This window comes from Nycticebus coucang, chromosome 4, assembly GCF_027406575.1.
Source record: "Nycticebus coucang isolate mNycCou1 chromosome 4, mNycCou1.pri, whole genome shotgun sequence".
Lineage (NCBI taxonomy): Eukaryota > Metazoa > Chordata > Mammalia > Primates > Lorisidae > Nycticebus > Nycticebus coucang.
Window position 1 is genome coordinate 135956657 of NC_069783.1, and position 18070 is coordinate 135974726.

Sequence of the window (18070 nt, forward strand, 5' to 3'; positions counted from 1 at the left end):
ATTACAGACGTGAGCCACCACTCCTAGCCCATATATATATATATGATGGCTTGCTGATAAAAAGAATTCTGTGGCATGTGAAAATTATAGGAAATCTGAACGTCATGGTTCATAAATAATGTTTTATTGAAACATGGGCATGCCCATCCCTTGAGGTATTCTCCATTATCTGTTTTCCTTCTATATTTATTTTATTTTATTTATTTATTTTTTTGTAGAGACAGAGTCTCACTTTATGGCCCTTGGTAGAGTGCCGTGGCCTCACACAGCTCACAGCAACCTCCAACTCCTGGGCTTAAGCGATTCAATTGCCTCAGCCTCCCGAGTAGCTGGGACTACAGGCGCCCACCACAACACCCGGCTATTTTTTGGTTGCAGTTTGGTTGGGGCCGGGTTTGAACCCACCACGCTCAGTATATGGGGCCAGCGCCTTACCGACTGAGCCACAGGCGCCGCCCCTTCCTTCTATATTTCAAGAGCAACATGATTGATTGCTAAAGACCATACAGGAAAAGCCTAAAACATTTACTACCTGACACTTTACAGAAAAAGTTCACTATCAGTTTATTTGCAGCTTTTAATTTCTTGCTATTCAGTCAATTCTGGCTGGACATCTTGGGTCATGCCTTTAATCCTAAGCACTCTGGGAGGCGGAGGTGGATGGATTGTTTGAGCTCAGAGTTAAAGACCAAACTGAGCAAGAGCGAGACCTCGTCTCTAAAAAAATAGCCAGATGAGGGCGGCGCCTGTGGCTCAGTCGATAAGGCGCCGGCCCCATATACCGAGGGTGGCGGGTTCAAACCCGGCCCCAGCCAAACTGCAACCAAAAAATAGCCGGGCGTTGTGGCGGGCACCTATAGTCCCAGCTGCTCAGGAGGCTGAGGCAAGAGAATCGCTTAAGCCCAGGAGTTGGAGGTTGCTGTGAGCTGTGTGATGCCATGGCACTCTACCGTGGGCCATAAAGTGAGACTCTGTCTCTACAAAAAAATAAAAAATAAAAAAAATAAACAAATAAATGAATAAAATCAGGGCGGTGCCTGTGGCTCAGTCGGTAAGGCGCCGGCCCCATATACCGAGGGTGGCAGGTTCAAACCCGGCCCCGGCCAAACTGCAACAAAAAAATAGCCGGGCGTTGCGGCGGGCGCCTGTAGTCCCAGCTGCTTGGGAGGCTGAGGCAGGAGAATCGCTTAAGCCCAGGAGTTGGAGGTTGCTGTGAGCTGTGTGAGGCCACGGCACTCTACCGAGGGCCATAAAGTGAAACTCTGTCTCTACAAAAAAAAAAAAAAAAAAAAAAAAAGAATAAAATCAGATGTTGTTAGGAGTACTTGTAATCCCAGCTACTTGGGAGGCTGAGGTAAGAGAATTGCTTTAACCCAAGAGTTTGAGGTTAGTGTAAACTATAATACCACAGAACTCTACCTTTGGTGGGATTACACCTGTGGTGCATCTTACAAGGGTACATGTGAAACTTAGTAAATGTAGAATATAAATGTCTTAACACAATAACTAAGAAAATACCAGGAAGGCTATGTTAACCAGTGTGATGAAAATGTGTCAAACAGTCTATAAAACCAGTGTATGGTGCCCCATGATCGCATTAATGTACACAGCTATGATTTAATATATAAAAAAGAAGAACTCTACCAAGGTGACAGAGTGAGACTCTGTCAAAAAAAAAAAAAATGAAAAAAGGGCAGGCACCTGTAGCTCAAGCAACTAGGGTGCCAGCCACATATACCAGAGCTGGTGGGTTCGAATCCAGCCTGGGCCTACCAAACAACGATGACAATTACAACCAAAAAATAACCAGGTGTTGTGGCAGATGCCTGTAGTCCCAGCTACTTGGGAGGCTGAGGCAAGAGAATAAAAGCTTAAGCCCAGGAGTTGGAGGTTGCCGTGAACTGTGATGCCACGGCATTCTACCCAGAGCGACAGCTTGAGCCTCTGTCTCAAAAAAAAAAAAAAAAAAAAAACAATTAAATGTACTGAGTAATGGCTTCGAAGTAAGAGCCCACTGTTTGGTTTTGGAAATACATTATGTTATTATAATCTTTAAATAATCTAGTTCTGCTATCAGGAATAAAAGATAGTCCCCTTTCTCCTCAATTAAGACTTCATGTGACTCATAAGATTTCAGAGTAGGTATTATTTAATTATACATTATTTGCTAATTAGACTCTTTTCCTTCTATTCTAAAGAAAAAAAATGTCCCCAAACAATTACTTAGAACTTTTTTTCTTTTTGCAGTTTCTGGTGGGGGCTGGGTTTGAACCCACCACCTCTGGCATATGGGGCCCATGCCCTAGCCCTTTGAGCCACAGGCACCGCCCAACTTGTAACTTTTTAAAAGACAGTTGTTGCCAGATGAGATTCAAAATGAAGTTACTGTGGTAGTCTTATTTTGTTCACGTTAGGTGTTGATAAATACTCATTCAATAACTGCTTGTCATTTTCTCAAAAGATAATTTCTTAAATAAGACACATGAAAGACCAACCTTAGTGAACACACATACACCCATGAATGCACCATCCAGATCAGAATGTAGGACATTTCCAGTGTCTCAGTGGTTCCATAAACTTCCCAGTTGACAGCCCAATTTTTTAAAGGGGAGGGAGGAGCAAGACTTGAAATAGACATTTAAAAGAGGACACTATCCAAGAGGTCGATAACCATATAAAAATAACTCAAGCTTGTATTACTCATCAGGGAAATGCAAGTTAAAACCACCATGTTGTATATACCACTACAACTTCATTAGAAGGACACTGATGCCAAGGACTGCCAGTACCAGGTGTTGGATCAGGGGCAATGGCCTTCTGAAATATTGATGGTGGAATGAAAATTATTTTCCAACCTGAACAAGAGGAAGACCCTGTCTCTTTTATTAATAAAAATAGAAAAATTAGCTGGGCATTAAGGTGAGCACCTGTAATCCTAGCTACTCAAGAAACTGAGGCAGCATTGCATGATGCCAGGCGTTTGAGGTTGCTGTTGAACTAAGCTGAGGCCCAGGCACTCTAGCCTGGCAGCAGAGACTCTGTCTCAAAAAAAAAAAAAGTATTTTTCAATCATATTGAATCTACACTAAAAAAGCTAAATATGGACAATTGCAGCATTTGCCCTTACAGCTATGTGTGCCCACAAAAAATGACTACGCTTAGGCACCTGTAGTCCCAACTACTCAGGAGGCTGAGACAAGAGAATCGCTTGAGCCCAAGAGTTCGAGGTTGTTGTGAGCTGTGACACCATAGCACTCTACTGAGGGTGATAGATGAGACTCTGTCTCAAAAAAAAAAAAACAAAAAGGAAAAGAAAAATGACTACATGTCTACCAAAAGATATGCACAAACAGAGCAACTTTGTCCAGAACAACCAAAGAATCAGCCTCAAAACACACTAACAGTCAAACAGACATATATGAAACTATGTCATGTTCACTCAATAGAATTCTACCCAGCATTAAAAAAGAATCCGCTATTACTGTTACACAGAACCAAAATGTAGCTCACTTCTTTAAAAGCCAGAAAAGAATCCATTTTTGTAGAGACAGGGTCTCACTCTGGCTCAGGCTGTTCCCAAACTCCAGAGCTGAGACAATCCACCTGTCTCAGCCAAATTTCCCTAAGTGCTGGGAAATTCCATTTATTTAAAGTTCAAAACTGGCTCACACCTGTAATCTTAGCACCCTGGGAGGCCAAGGTGCACAGATCACTTGAGCTCAGGAGTTGGAGACCAGCCTGAGCGAGAGTAAAACCCTGGGTCTACTAAAGATAGAAAAAGTAGCCAGATATTGTGACAAGCACGTATAGTCCCAGCTACCTAGGAAAGTGAGACAGAGGATTGCTTGAGCTCAGGAGTTTGAAGTTGCTGTGAGCTAGGACACCATGGCCCTCCACCCAGTGTGATAGAGTGACACTCTGTCTCAAAAAATAAAATAAAATTTAAAAGTTCAGAAACATGGTGGGTGGAGGAAGATGGTTGCCAAGTAATAGATTCCCTGCAAATGGGCATGGTGAGTCTGGGGAGATAAGACTCCAGGCATCTCTGGCTGGTGGTATCTGCCTATAATCATCCCTTTGAGAATACGGGGAGTCAGCAAGGGACTTCTGGACCCCAAGAGGAGGACAAAAACAGTGGAAAACTGGAAGTGGTTGTGTGTGTTCAATCGACTTAATCCCGCTGGCAACCGTAAGTACAAGCAGCAGTGAGACTGCAAACTAGAAAGGCCTTACCTGTGAACTATTATGGTGTTTTTGGACTTGGCACTCAGTTGAACTGCCTTGGGCAGAGCTTGAGCAGGAGTGTGGAGAACTTTGGGCATTGTCTAGGGCCCCAGATTGAGCCGCTGAGCCAGACGGAGCTAATAGTATTCGGCTGTGGGCCCTAGGGAGCCATTGTGACAGAACTGCCCTGACAAGCTCCACCCTCAGGGTTGCAAGGATCGGGCGGTAGCTAGTAACCTAGTGACTGAGCAGCCTAAAGGCGGGGACTGAGCTGCCTTACAGCCTTAACCATCAGGGGCAGAGTGAGACCGGTTTTGGCACACTGGAGCCTCAGGCAGTTGCCCTGGGTAGAGGGCTGTGGTGTCACAGCTAATAGCAACCTCAAACTCCTGGGCTTGGCACCGCCTGGACCTCCATAAGAGCTGCGCCCACCGGGCCTCTGCATGCCCTGACCAGGAACTGCAGGAACCACACAACCCCGCCTTCTCCCTCCTGTACACTCCCTGCCTCCACACTGGCCCGCTCATCTGGCCAGGGACACTGGTAGCCGTGTGCCCTCCGGAGCCCTCCCTGTCTCTGTGCAGAGCCCTTCTCCTGGCCAGAGACTGCTGGAGCCTTGGGCTCTCTGTGCCAAACTCACTGGGCACCAGGCACTCCCAGAACCGTGCACACCACCTCCCACCCTGTTGCTGGATCTGAGTGTGTCACACTCCACAGCTGCTTCCACAACCAGAACTCCCGAGCTGGGGCAGCCGAAGAAGAACGACACAGGGTCACTCCCTACAAAGATCCAGCAACAACAGAGTGATCCCGCTGCGGTCTAATCCTGGAGAGAAACCTCCCCAACTCTGAGGATGGCCAGAGGCAACAGTGAAAAACAATCATGAGGCGAAATCAACAGAAAAACTCTGGCAATATGAATCATCAGAGTAGATCAACTCCCCCAAGGATCAATGGGGCAGACACAGCACAAGATCCCATGCACAAACAAATAGCTGAGATGTCAGAAATCGAATTCAGAATCTGGATAGCAAATAAGATTGAATTAGAATTCCAAGCAGTAACCCAAAAGATATCTCAAGAATTCAATGAATTCAAAGACCAAATGACTAAAGATATTGACACATAGAGACAAGAAGTTGCAGCCCTCAAAGATCAGACAAACACAGTCAAATCCCTCAGCAACAGAATGGAGCAAGCAGAAGAAAGGATTTTCTGACATTAAAGACAAAGGTTTCGAACACTCCCAAACTCTAAAAGAGGAAGAGAAATGGAGAGCAAAAACAGATCACTCTCTCAGAGAGCTCTGGGACAATTCGAGGAAAACCAATATTCATCTTATAGGGATCCCTGAAAATGATGAAGTGGCTTCACAAGGCAGAGTCTCTTCTCCATGAGATTATGAAGGAGAACTTTTCAGACATGCCAAGAGATTCTGAAATTCAGATAGCAGCAACTCCAGCATTACTCAACCCGAATAAGACATCCCCCAGAAGGCGGCGCCTGTGCCTCAGTCGGTAAGGCACCGGCCCCATATACCGAGAGTGGCGGGTTCAAACCCGGCCCTGGCTGAACTGTAAACCAAAAAATAGCAGGGTGTTGTGGTGGGCACCTGTAGTCCCAGCTACTCGGGAGGCTGAGGCAAGAGAATCACTTTAGCCCAGGAGTTGGAGATTGCTGTGAGCTGTGTGATGCCATGGCACTCTACCGAGGGCGATAAAATGAGACTCTGTCTCTACAAAAAAAAAAAAAAAAGACATCCCCCAGACACATCATAATCAATTTCACTAAAGTTAATGTGAAGGAGAAAATTCTGAAAGCAGCCAGACAAAAGAAAACCATCACCTACAAGGGCAAGAATATTAGAATGACTGCAAATCTCTCTGCTGAAACCTTTCAAGCCAGAAGAGGATGGTCATCGACTTTTAATCTCCTAAAACAACATAACTTTCAACCCAGGATCCTGTACCCAGCCAAACTGAGTTTTATTTATGTGGAGAAATTAAATACTTCAATGACATTCACATGTTGAAGAAATTTGCCATAACTAAACCAGCTCTCCCGGATATTTTCAGACCTATCCTCCATAAAGACCAGCATAATCCTCCACCACAAAAGTAAACCCACCCAGAAAATTCTCATCAAATTCCAACTTCCACAGTCGCAAAAGGATTAAAAATGTCCACTGGACTCTCAAAAGGCTTATCAATATTCTCAAATAATGTGAATGGTTTAAATTGTCCTCTAAAGAGGCACAGGTTGGCTGACTGGATACAAAAACTCAAGCCAGATATCTGCTGCATACAAGAATTGCGTCTTACATTAAAAGACAAATATAGACTCAAGGTGAAGGGATGGTCATCTATTCTCCAGGCAAATAGAAAGCAGAAAAAAGCAGGGGTTGCCATCCACTTTGCAGACGCAATAGGCTTTAAACCAACCAAAGTAAGAAAGGATAAGGATGGACACTTCATATTTGGTAAAGGTAATACTCAATATGATGAGATCTCAATTATTAATATTTATGCACCCAACCAGACCACACCTCAATTTATAAGAGAAACTCTAACAGACGTGAGCAACTTGATTTTCTCCAGTTCCATAGTAGTTGGAGATTTTAACACCCCTTTAACAGTGCTGGTAGATCCTCCAAAAAGAAGCTAAGCAAAGAAATTTTAGACTTAAACTTAACCATTCAACATCTGGACTTAACAGACATCTATAGAACATTTCATCCCAACAAAACTGAATACACATTCTTCTCATCAGCCCAGGAACATACTCCAAAATCGACCACATCCTAGGCAACAAATCTAACCTCTGCAAAATTAAAAAAATAGAAATTATTCCTTGCATCTTCTCAGACCATCATGGAATAAAAGTTGAACTCAATAACAACAGGAACCTGCACACCCATACAAAAACATGGAAACTAAACAACCTTATGCTGAAGGATAGATGGGTTATAGACGAGATTAAGAAGGAAATCACCGAATTTTTGGAACAAAACAACAATCAAGACACAGGAAATCACCAAATTTTTGGAACAAAACAACAATCAAGACACGAATTACCAGAACCTCTGGGATACTGCAAAGGCAGTCCTAAGAGGGAAATTTATAGCACTGCAAGCCTTCCTCAAGAAAACAAAAAGAGAGGAAGTTAATAACTTAATGGGACATCTCAAGCAACTGGAGAAGGAAGAACACTCCAACCCCAAACCCAGCAGAAGAAAAGAAATAACCAAAATCAGAGCAGAATGAAATGAAATTAAAAACAAAAGAATTATACAACAGATCAATAAATCCAAAAGTTGGTTTTTTGAAAAGATCAATAAAATAGATAAACCTTTGGCCAACCTAACTGGGAAAAAAAGAGTAAAATCTCTAATTTCATCAATCAGAAATGGTAATGATGAAATAACAACAGACCCCTCAGAAATTCAAACAAACCTTAAGGAATACTACAAGAAACTCTACTCTCAGAAATATGAAAATCTGAAAGAAATCGACCAATACCTGGAAGTACGCCACCTACCAAGACTTAGCCAGAACAAAGTGGAAATGTTGAACAGGCCTATATCAAGTTCTGAAATAGCATCAACTATACAAAATCTCCCTAAAAGGAAAAGCCCAGGACCAGAAGGCTTTACGTCAGAATTCTACCAAACCTTTAAAGAAGAACTAGTACCTGTATTACTAAACCTACTCCAAAATATAGAAAAAGAAGAAATATTACCCAACACATTCTACGAAGCAAATGTCACCTTGATCCTCCAACCAGGGAAAGACCCAACAAGAAAATAAAATTATGCCCCAATATCATTAATGAATATTGGTGCTAAAATACTCAATAAGATCCTAACAAACAGAATCCAACAACACATCAAAAAAATTATACACCATGACCAAGTGGGATTTATCCCAGGCTCTCAAGGCTGGTTCAATATACGTAAATCAATAAATGTAATTCAGCACATAAACAAACTTAAAAATAAGGACCACATGATTCTTTCAATTGATGCAGAAAAAGCTTTTGATAATGTCCAGCACCCCTTCATGATCAGAACACTTAAGAAAATTGGTATAGAAGGGACATTTCTTAAACTAATAGAGGCCATCTACAGCAAACCTACGGCTAATATCGTATTGAATGGAGTTAAATTGAAATCATTTCCACTTAGATCAGGAACCAGGCAAGGTTGCCCATTGTCTCCATTGCTCTTTAACATTGTCATGGAAGTTTTAGCCATTGCAATTAGGGAAGAAAAGGCGATCAAGGGTATCCACATAGGGTCAGAAGAGGTGAAACTTTCACTCTTCGCAGATGATATGATCGTATATCTGGAAAACACTAGGGATTCTACTACAAAACTTTTAAAAGTGATCAAGGAATACAGCAGTGTCTCAGGCTACAAAATCAACACCCATAAATCTGAAGCCTTTTATATACCAACAATAACCAAGCTGAAAAAACAGTCAAGGACTCTATTCCTTTCACAGTATTGCCAAAGAAGATAAAATATTTGGGAGTATACCAAACCAAGGATGTGAAAGATCTCTACAAAGAGAACTATGAAACTTTAAGAAAAGAAATAGCTGAAGATGTTAACAAATGGAAAAACATACCATGCTCATGGCTGGGAAGAATCAACATTGTTAAAATGTCTATACTACCCAAAGCAATATATAATTTTAATGCAATTCCTATTAGCTCCATTGTCATACTTTAAAGATGTTGAAAAAGTAATACTTCATTTTATATGGAATCAGAAAAAAACTCAAATAGCCAAAACATTACTCAGAAATAAAAACAAAGCAGGAGGAATCATGCTACCAGACCTGAGACTGTACTATAAATCGATAGTGATCAAAACAGTATGGTACTGGCACAAAAACAGAGAATTGGATGTCTGGAACAGAATAGAGAACCAAGAGATGAATCCAGCTACTTACCGTTATTTGATCTTTGACAAGCCAATTAAAAACATTCAGTGGGGAAAAGACTCCTTATTTAACAAATGGTGCTGGGTAAACTGGCTGGCAACCTGTAGAAGATTGAAACTGGACCCACACCTCTCACCATTAACTAAGATAGACTCTCACTGGATAAAAGATTTAAACTTAAGACATGAAACTATAAAAATACTTGAAGAAAGTGCAGGGAAAACTCTTGAATCATTTGGCGTGGGTGAATATTTTATGAGGAGGACTCTCCAGGCAATTGAAGCAGTATCAAAAATACACTACTGGGGGGTGGCGCCTGTGGCTCAGTCGGTAAGGCGCCGGCCCCATATACCGAGGGTGGCGGGTTCAAACCCGGCCCCAGCCAAACTGCAACCAAAATATAGCCGGGCGTTGTGACGGGCACCTGTAGTCCCAGCTACTCGGGAGGCTGAGGCAAGAGAATCGCTTAAGCCCAGGAGTTGGAGGTTGCTGTGAGCTGTGTGAGGCCACGGCACTCTACCGGGGGCCATAAAGTGAGACTCTGTCTCTACAAAAAAAAAAAAAAAAAAAATACACTACTGGGACCTGATCAAACTAAAAAGCTTCTGCACAGCCAAGAACATAGTAAGTAAAGCAAGCAGACAGCCCTCAGAATTGGAGAAAATATTAGCAGGTTATACCTCCGATAAAGGTCTAATAACCAGAATCCACAGAGAACTCAAACATATTAGCAAGAAAAGAACAAGTGATCCCATCTCAGGGTGGGCAAGGGACTTGAAGAGAAACTTCTCTAAAGAAGATAAACGCAGGGCGGCGCCTGTGGCTCAGTGAGTAGGGCGCTGGCCCCATATGCCGAGGGTGGCGGGTTCAAACCCAGCCCCGGCCAAACTGCAACCAAAAAATAGCCGGGCGTTGTGGCGGGCGCCTGTAGTCCCAGCTGCTCGGGAGGCTGAGGCAAGAGAATCGCGTAAGCCCAAGAGTTAGAGGTTGCTGTGAGCTGTGTGACACCACGGCACTCTACCCGAGGGCGGTACAGTGAGACTCTGTCTCTACAAAAAAAAAAAAAAAAAAAAAAGAAGATAAACGCACGATCTACAAACACATGAAAAAAAGCTCATCCTCCTTAATCATCAGAGAAATGCAAATCAAAACTACTTTGAGATATCACCTAACCCCAGTAAGAGTAGCCCTCATAACCAAATCCCAAAACCAGAGATGTTGGTGTGGATGTGGAGAAAAGGGCACACTTCTACACTGGTGGTGGGAATGTACACTAATACATTCCTTCTGGAAGGATGTTTGGAGAATACTTAGAGACCTAAAAATAGACCTGCCATTCGATCCTATAATTCCTTTACTAGGTTTATACCCAGAAAACCAAAAGTCACAATATAACAAAGACATCTGTACCAGAATGTTTATTGCAGCCCAATTCATAATTGCTAAGTCATGGAAGAAGCCCAAGTGCCCATGGACCCACGAATGGACTAGCAAATTGTGGTACATGTATACCATGGAATACTATGCAGCCTTAAAGAAAGATGGAGACTTTACCTCTTTCATGTTTACATGGATGGAGCTGGAACATATTCTTCTTAGCAAAGTATCTCAGGAATGGAAGAAAAAGTATCCAATGTACTCAGCCCTACTATAAAGCTAAATTATAGCTTTCACATGAAGACTATAACCCAACTATAGCACAAAACTATGAGGAAAGGGCCAAGGAAGGGGAAGGGAAGGGAAGGGGGAGGTTTTGGTGGAGGGAGGGCAATGGGTGGGGCCACATCTATGGTGCATCTTAGAATGGGTACAGGTGATTGCACTAATGTACACAGCTATGATTTAACAATAAAAAAAGAAAAAAAAAAGAAAAAACAAAAAGAAAGAAAGAAAATATTATTAGCTAGAACTCTTGTGGCAAGGGAATCTAATATCTCTAGTGTCCATGGCCAAGATTTTACATTTGACAGCCCAGGGTCAGTGTTGTTTATAACAGAAGCCCCATCTCTTCATCTTGGTTGCGTCGAAGTTCGAATAATAATTTGTGTTCCGGGAGGTAACCCTTGTATTTGCTCTGGCTTTTTAAATGTCTGATTATTCTTGGTTTTGTGCTCCACTTCCTCTTTCGAGGTCAAAAACTGTAGCCGGCACTTGGGACATCGAAACACTCTCTTGCTCCAGTGACTCCAAAAATGATTTACGTATCGTGGTGCAGTTTTGAAAATTTTGAGACAAAATGGACAAAGCAAAGTTTTTGTGTCAGCATGGCACGTTCTAAAATGTGTGTCCACATCAACAAAGGCCGACGATCTGTAATGGCAAATCTGACAGACATAGGGCATTTCTCCGGGCTTATGGTTGTCCTTCATGTGTTGCAGGAGGACCTGGTCTGTTTCAAATGACAATTCGCAGATTTTACAGACGGGAGAGGGCTCCTGGGCAGTGTGCACACTGTCCATGTGACACTGCAGCTGGAAGGGAGTGGGAAACTGCCGGTGGCAGTGCTGGCAGGTGGTGTGGTTTTCCCAGCTATCGCTCTTCTGCTTCTCAAGTTCCAAATGGTGCTTCACATGATTCATGAACTTAACATTCTTTAGATCTTTCAAGCAGCTGAGGCATTTAAAGGTTGTGTGCGTCTTCTGCTCCGGCAGCCCATCTCCTTTATGCTGTCCGTAGTAAAAGTCACTAAGTAGCATGATCAGATTTCCTTTCTCGGGGTCTAAGTTCTTGTTTTGACTTGCCACCCTAGAAAAGTCTGTCCGTACCAGTCCTTCAGGGCCCTTTGCTCCATCTGGATCCGCAAGACTGAAATGTGGCTTTTCATTATCATCAGCCCACAGACATGATGCTCCGTCCTGAACACAGCTTGATGTGTTGGAAACACCTCGTGAGGGTGAACTGGTCATTATGGGAGAGATATCGTGAGAGACCACAAGTAAAGAGCACACCCGTGGGATTCCATCCCTGAGTTTAGCCCTTTTGAGATTCTTGCTGTTTATATCTGAAATGGAGAGTCGCTTTGAATCCCAAGGACTCGCATCTCTGCCTCCCACAGAGAGCACAGTTCCTACTGGGCACTGAGGCTTTGAGGAGAGCAAATCCAAGGAATTCTGAGGAACAACGTGTGGTGAGCTCATTTCACAACCAGGTTTAGACAAAGACTCAAGAGTTGTGGGACCATCTGTCGATCTCCATTCAGATGGAGGAACCAGCACCACGTTTTTTGCTGTCTGCTGTGAGATTGTGTGATTTGCAGGTGGAGACCCCTGAGCAGAATCTTGATGGAGATGGCTTTTCTTTCTTCTTGAATAGGAGCCCGGGGTGACTCTGTTCAAAATGTGTGAAATGGCCGGTTTTGAAATCATCCTGACAAAGAGAATTTCAGCATCTTTATTTACATCTTCCACCCCAACAAAGATGAGCTCAGCATCTTCTTCGTCTTCATCCCCCCTCGGTTTGGATTCTCGTGTGTCCCTCTTCAGGGGTTGTGACTCTTGTCCTTCCTCACACAACAAGAGATCTGCCATCTTCAAAGTACTTTTGCTTGAAGCCCGTGGTCCCTTCAACTTCCAAAGAGGTCTTTTTATAATAGCAATTGCCACCTAAGTGCAACCACGAGATAATAGTCAGTACTTATTTAAAAAGACAAAATGTCTACTTTATTTAATCCTCCCTTAAAACACTGAGATTTTGGGTGACGCCTGTGGCTCAGTGGGCAGGGCGCCGGCCCCATATACCGAGGGTGGCGGGTTCAGACTCGGCTCCAGCCAAACTGCAACCAAAAAATAGCCGGGCGTTCTGGCGGGCACCTGTAGTCCCAGCTACTCGGGAGGCTGAGGCAAGAGAATCGCTTAAGCCCAGGAGTTTGAGGTTGCTGTGAGCCGTGTGAGGCCACGGCACTCTACCGAGGGCCATAAAGTGAGACTCTGTCTCTACAAAAAAAAAAAACAACTCAGTCTCACTCTGTTGCCCTTGTAGAGCACCCAGACCGCCCTTCCCCCCGTAGGTGGGACTACAGGCACCCACCGCAATGCCCAGCTCATTTTACTGTTTTGTTTTGTTTTTCAGGAGGGGGGTAGCAGGGAGAAGGTATTGGGTGGGGGGATCCTAACTTTCACTTAGGCTGGTCTTGAACTTCTGAACTCAAGAGATCCACCACCTCAGCCCTTGGCCTCCCAGAGTGCTAAGATTACAGTCGAGAGCTTTTTATTTTTTTATTTTTTTTGAAACAGAGCTCTCACTTTCTTGCCCTTGATAGAGTGCTGTGTCATCACAGCTCACACCAACCTCAAACTCTTGACGTTTGAGCAATGCTCTTGCCTCAGATTCCCTGAGTAGTAGCTGGGACTACAGGCTCCCGCCACAATGACCAGCTATTTTTAGAGACAGGGGTCTCACTCTGGCTCAGGCTAGTCTCAAACCTGTAAGCTCAGGCAATCCACCAGCCTCGGCCTCCCAGAGTGCTGGGATTACAGGCGTGAGGCACCTCGCCCTGCCAAGAGATAATACTTTTTAAACTTTTACTTCTTTTCCTTTTTGAGACAGAGTCTCACTCCATCGTCCTGGGTAGGATGCCGTGGAGTCATCATAGCTCACAGCAACCTCAAACTCTTGGGCTCAAGACATCCTCCTTCCTCAAGCTCACGAGTTGTTGGGAATACAGGTTCCTGCCACAATGCCTGGCTAATTTTTCTATTTTTAGTAGAGGTGGCGTCTCACTCTTGCTCAGGCTGATCTCGAACTCCTGAGCTCAAGCAATCCACCTTGATTTGGGGAAATCCCATGACCTACATGCTTCATTCACTTCACAGCTGCAGAAGACTTGGGAAATTGGAGAGGTAAATCTGGAATAGTCAAGACACTTAAGTAGATGGTTCAAGCTTCAGTTCTCCTGTGTAAAATAGTGATGCTAATTGTTACCTCATGGCTGGGTGTGGCGGGTGCCTGTAGTCCCAGCTACTAGGGAGCCTGAGGCAGGAAGATCACTTGAGCCTGGGAATTCAAGGTTATAGTTAGCTATGATCATGACACTGCACTCAGGCTCAGGCGACAGAGATCTTCTCTCAAAAAACAGACAAAGTAAAAGCTTAGTCTGGGCATGGTGGCTCACACCTGTAATCCTAGCTCTCTAGGAGGCCAAGGGAGGAGGATTGCTGGAGGTTAGGAATTAGAGACCAGCCTGAGCAAGAGAGAGACCCCGTCTGTCCTAAAAACTAGAAAAATGTGACAGGAACCTATCATTGGAACTGCTACTTGGGAGACTGAGGCAGGAAGACCTTCTTTTTCTTTTTAATTTTTTTTATTGTTGGGAATTCGTCAAGGGTACAAGAAAACAGTTTACATCGATTGCATTTGTTAGGTAAAGTCCCTCTTACACTTGTGTCCTGCCCCCAAAAGGTGTGTCAGAGGGTGTCTCCTGTGGCTCAGTGGGTAGGGCACCAGCCCCATATACCAAGGGTGGTGGGTTCGAACCCAGCTGGCCCCAGCCAAACTGCAACAAAAACATAGCTGGGCATTGTGGTGCCCTATAGTCCCAGCTACTTGGGAGGCTGAGGCAAGAGAATCGCGTAAACCCAGGAGTTGGAGGTTGCTGTGAGCTGTGACGCCATGACACTCTACTGAGGACGATAAAACAAGACTGTCTCAAAAAAAAAAAAAAGGTGTGTCAAACACCGAGACTCTCCCCTTCCCTCCTTCCCTCTCTCTGCTCTCCCCTTCCCTCACCCCACACCCACCATGTACTAGGTGATTAATTGTCCTCATATCAAAATTGAGTACATAAGATTCTTGTCCGTTCTTGTGATGCTTTACTAAGAATAACGTGTTCCATTTCCAACCAGGTTAATACAAAGGATGTAAAGTCTCCATCTTTTTTAATGGCTGAATAGTATTCCATGGCATATATATACCACAGCTTGTCAATCCATTCTGGGTTGGTGGGCATTTAGGCTGTTTCCACGTTTTGGCAGTTGTAATTGAGCTTCAATAAATAGTCTAGTGCAAGCATCCTATGGTAAAAGGATTTTTTTTTTTTTTGAGACAGTCTCACCATGTGGCCCTCAGTAGAGTGCCATGGCGTCACAGCTCACAGCAACCTCCATCTCTTGGGCTTAAGCGATTCTCTTGCCTCAGCCTTCCAGGTAGCTGGAAACACAGGCGCCCACTACAGGTGCCCGCCACAATACCCAGTTATTTTTTGGTTGTAGTTGTTGTTGTTGTTTGGCAGGCCCAGGCTGCATTTGAACTTGCCAGTTCCGGTATATGTGGCTGGTGCCCTAGCCACTGAGCTATAGGCACCAAGCCTAGTAAAAGGATTTTTTTTCCTTCTGGGTAGATGCCCAGTAATGGGGTTGCAGGATCAATTGGGAGGTCTAGCTTGAGTTCTTTAGGGGTTCTCCATCCTTCCTTACAAAAAGGTTGTATTACAGCTTGGCACCCATACCACAGTGGTTACGGTGCCTGCTACATAGACCGAAGGTGTATGATCCTGGCCCGGGCCAGCTAAACAACAATGACAACTGCAACATAAAATAGCCAGGCCTTGCGGTGGGCACCTGTAGTCCCAGCTACTCAGGTGGCTGAGGCCAGAGAATTGCCTAAACCCAAGAGCTGGAGGTTGCTGTGAGCTGTGATGCTACGGAACTCTACCAAGGACAACACAGTGAGACTCTGTCTCAAAAAAAAAAAAAAAGAAAAGGTTGTATTAGTTTGCAGTCTCACTAGCAATGTAAAAGTGTTCCTTTCTTTCCACATCCATGCCAGCATCTACAGTTTTGAGATTTGTGATGTGGGCCATTCTCACTGGGGTTAGATGATATCTCAGGGTGGTTTTGATTTGCATTTCTCTAATAGGGACGATGAGCATTTTTTCATGTTTGCTAGCCATTCATCTGTCTTCTTTAGAGGAGGTCCTATTCATCTCTCTTGCCCATTGATATATGAGATTGTTGACTTTTTTCATGTGGATTAATTTGAGTTCTCTGTAGAACCTAGTGAACAAGCTTTTGTCTGATTCAAAACATGCAAATATCCTTTCCCATTGTGTAGACCGTCTATTTCCTTTGGTTGTTATCTCCTTAGCTGTACAGAAGCTTTTCAGTTTAATTAAGTCCCATTTGTTTATTTTTCTTGTTGTTGCAATTGCCACAGAAGTCTTCTTCATAAAGTCTTTCTCCAGGCCAGTATCTTCAATTGTTTTTCCTATGCTTTCTTTGAGGACTTTTATCATTTCATGCCTTAAATTTAGGTCTTTTATCCATCTTGAATCAATTTCTTTTTGAGACACACTCTCACTATGTCGCCCTCAGTAGAGTACTGTAGCACCACAGCTCACAGCAACCCCCTGGGGCTTAAGTGATTCTCTTGCCTCAGCCTCCCAAGTAGCTGGGACTACAGGCGCTGGCTATTTTTTGCTTTTAGTTGTCACTGTTGTTTGGCAGGCCCGGGCTGGAATTCGAACTCGCCAGATCCAGTGTATGTGGCGGGCGCCCTAGCCGCTGAGTGACCGGTGCCAAGCCATCTTGGATCAATTTTTTTTTAGAGACAGAGTCTCACTTTATGGCCCTCGGTAGAGTGCCGTGGCCTCACACAGCTCACAGCAACCTCCAACTCCTGGACTTAAGCGATTCTCTTGCCTCAGCCTCCCGAGTAGCTGGGACTACAGGTGCCCGCCACAACACCTGGCTATTTTTTTTTTGTTGTTGTTGCAGTTCGGCCAGGGCCGGGTTTGAACCCGCTACCCTCGGTATATGGGACCGGTGCCTTACCGACTGAGCCACAGGCGCCGCCCCTTGGATCAATTTTTGTGAGTGGAGAAAGGTGTGGGTCCAGTTTCGGTCTTCTACATGTGGATATCCAGTTCTCCCAGCACCATTTATTGAATAGGGAGTCTTTCCCCCAGTGTACGTTCTTGTTTGGTTTATGAAGATTAGGTGGCTTTAAGATGTTAGTTTCATTTCCTGGTTCTCTATTCAATTCCAACTGTCTATGTCTCTATTTTTGTGCCAGTACTGTGCTCTTTTGACCACTATGGCTTTGTAGCACAGCCTAAAGTCTGGTATGCTGATGCCCCCCAGCTTTATTTCTATTACTAAGAACCGCCTTAACTATACGGGTTTTTTTCTGGTTCCATACAAAATGAAGAATTCTTTTTCCAAGTCTTGAAAGTATGATATTGGTATTTTAATAGGGATGGCATTGAATCTGTGGATTGCTTTGGGAAGTATAAACACTTTTTTTTTTTTTTGACAGAGTTGCCCTCAGTAGAATGCCATGGCATCATAGCTCGCAGCAACGTCAAACTCCTGGGCTTAAGTGATTCTCTTGCTTCAGCCTCCCAGTAGCTGGAATTACAGGTACCTGCCACAATTCCTGGCTATTTTTTTGTTCAGTTGGCCCCAGCCGGGTTTGAACCCGCCAGCCTCAGTTTCTATGTCTGGCACCGTAACCACTTTTCTATGGGCACCGAGCCAGCAAAATATAGATATTTTTAACAAGAATCATTTTTCCAAGTCTTGAAAGTATGATATTGGTATTTTAATATGGATGGCATTGAATCAGTAGATTGCTTTGGAAAGTACAGACCGATTTTAACAATGTTGATTCTTCCCAATCATGAGCATGGTATGTTCTTCCATTTGTTAATATCCTCTGCTATTTCTTTTCTTAGGGTTTCATAATTGTCTTTATAGAGGTCCTTCACTTCTTTTGTTAGGTATATTGCTAGGTATTACATTTTTCTTTGAAGCTATGGTGAAGGGAGTTGTGTCCTTAATTAGCCTCTCATAATGACTGTTACTGGCGTATTCAAAGGCTACTGACTTGTGGACATTTATTTTATATCCTGAGACATTACTATATTTCTTGATCACTTCCAGGAGTCTTATGGTTGAGTCTTTGTT

At 43.7% G+C, this 18070-nt stretch overlaps 1 protein-coding gene and 1 gene segment (V, D, J or C); one reads left to right on the plus strand and one right to left on the minus strand.

The window, feature by feature from the left end:
• Positions 1-18070, plus strand: part of LOC128584904 (probable non-functional immunoglobulin lambda variable 1-50) — a 685263-nt gene that overhangs the window by 460235 nt on the left and 206958 nt on the right.
• On the minus strand, positions 11180-11935 carry LOC128583448 (zinc finger protein 280A-like). The gene has a single exon (XM_053587640.1). It carries the CDS (start codon positions 11864-11866, stop codon positions 11180-11182), a length of 687 nt encoding a protein of 228 aa, XP_053443615.1. The 5' UTR covers positions 11867-11935.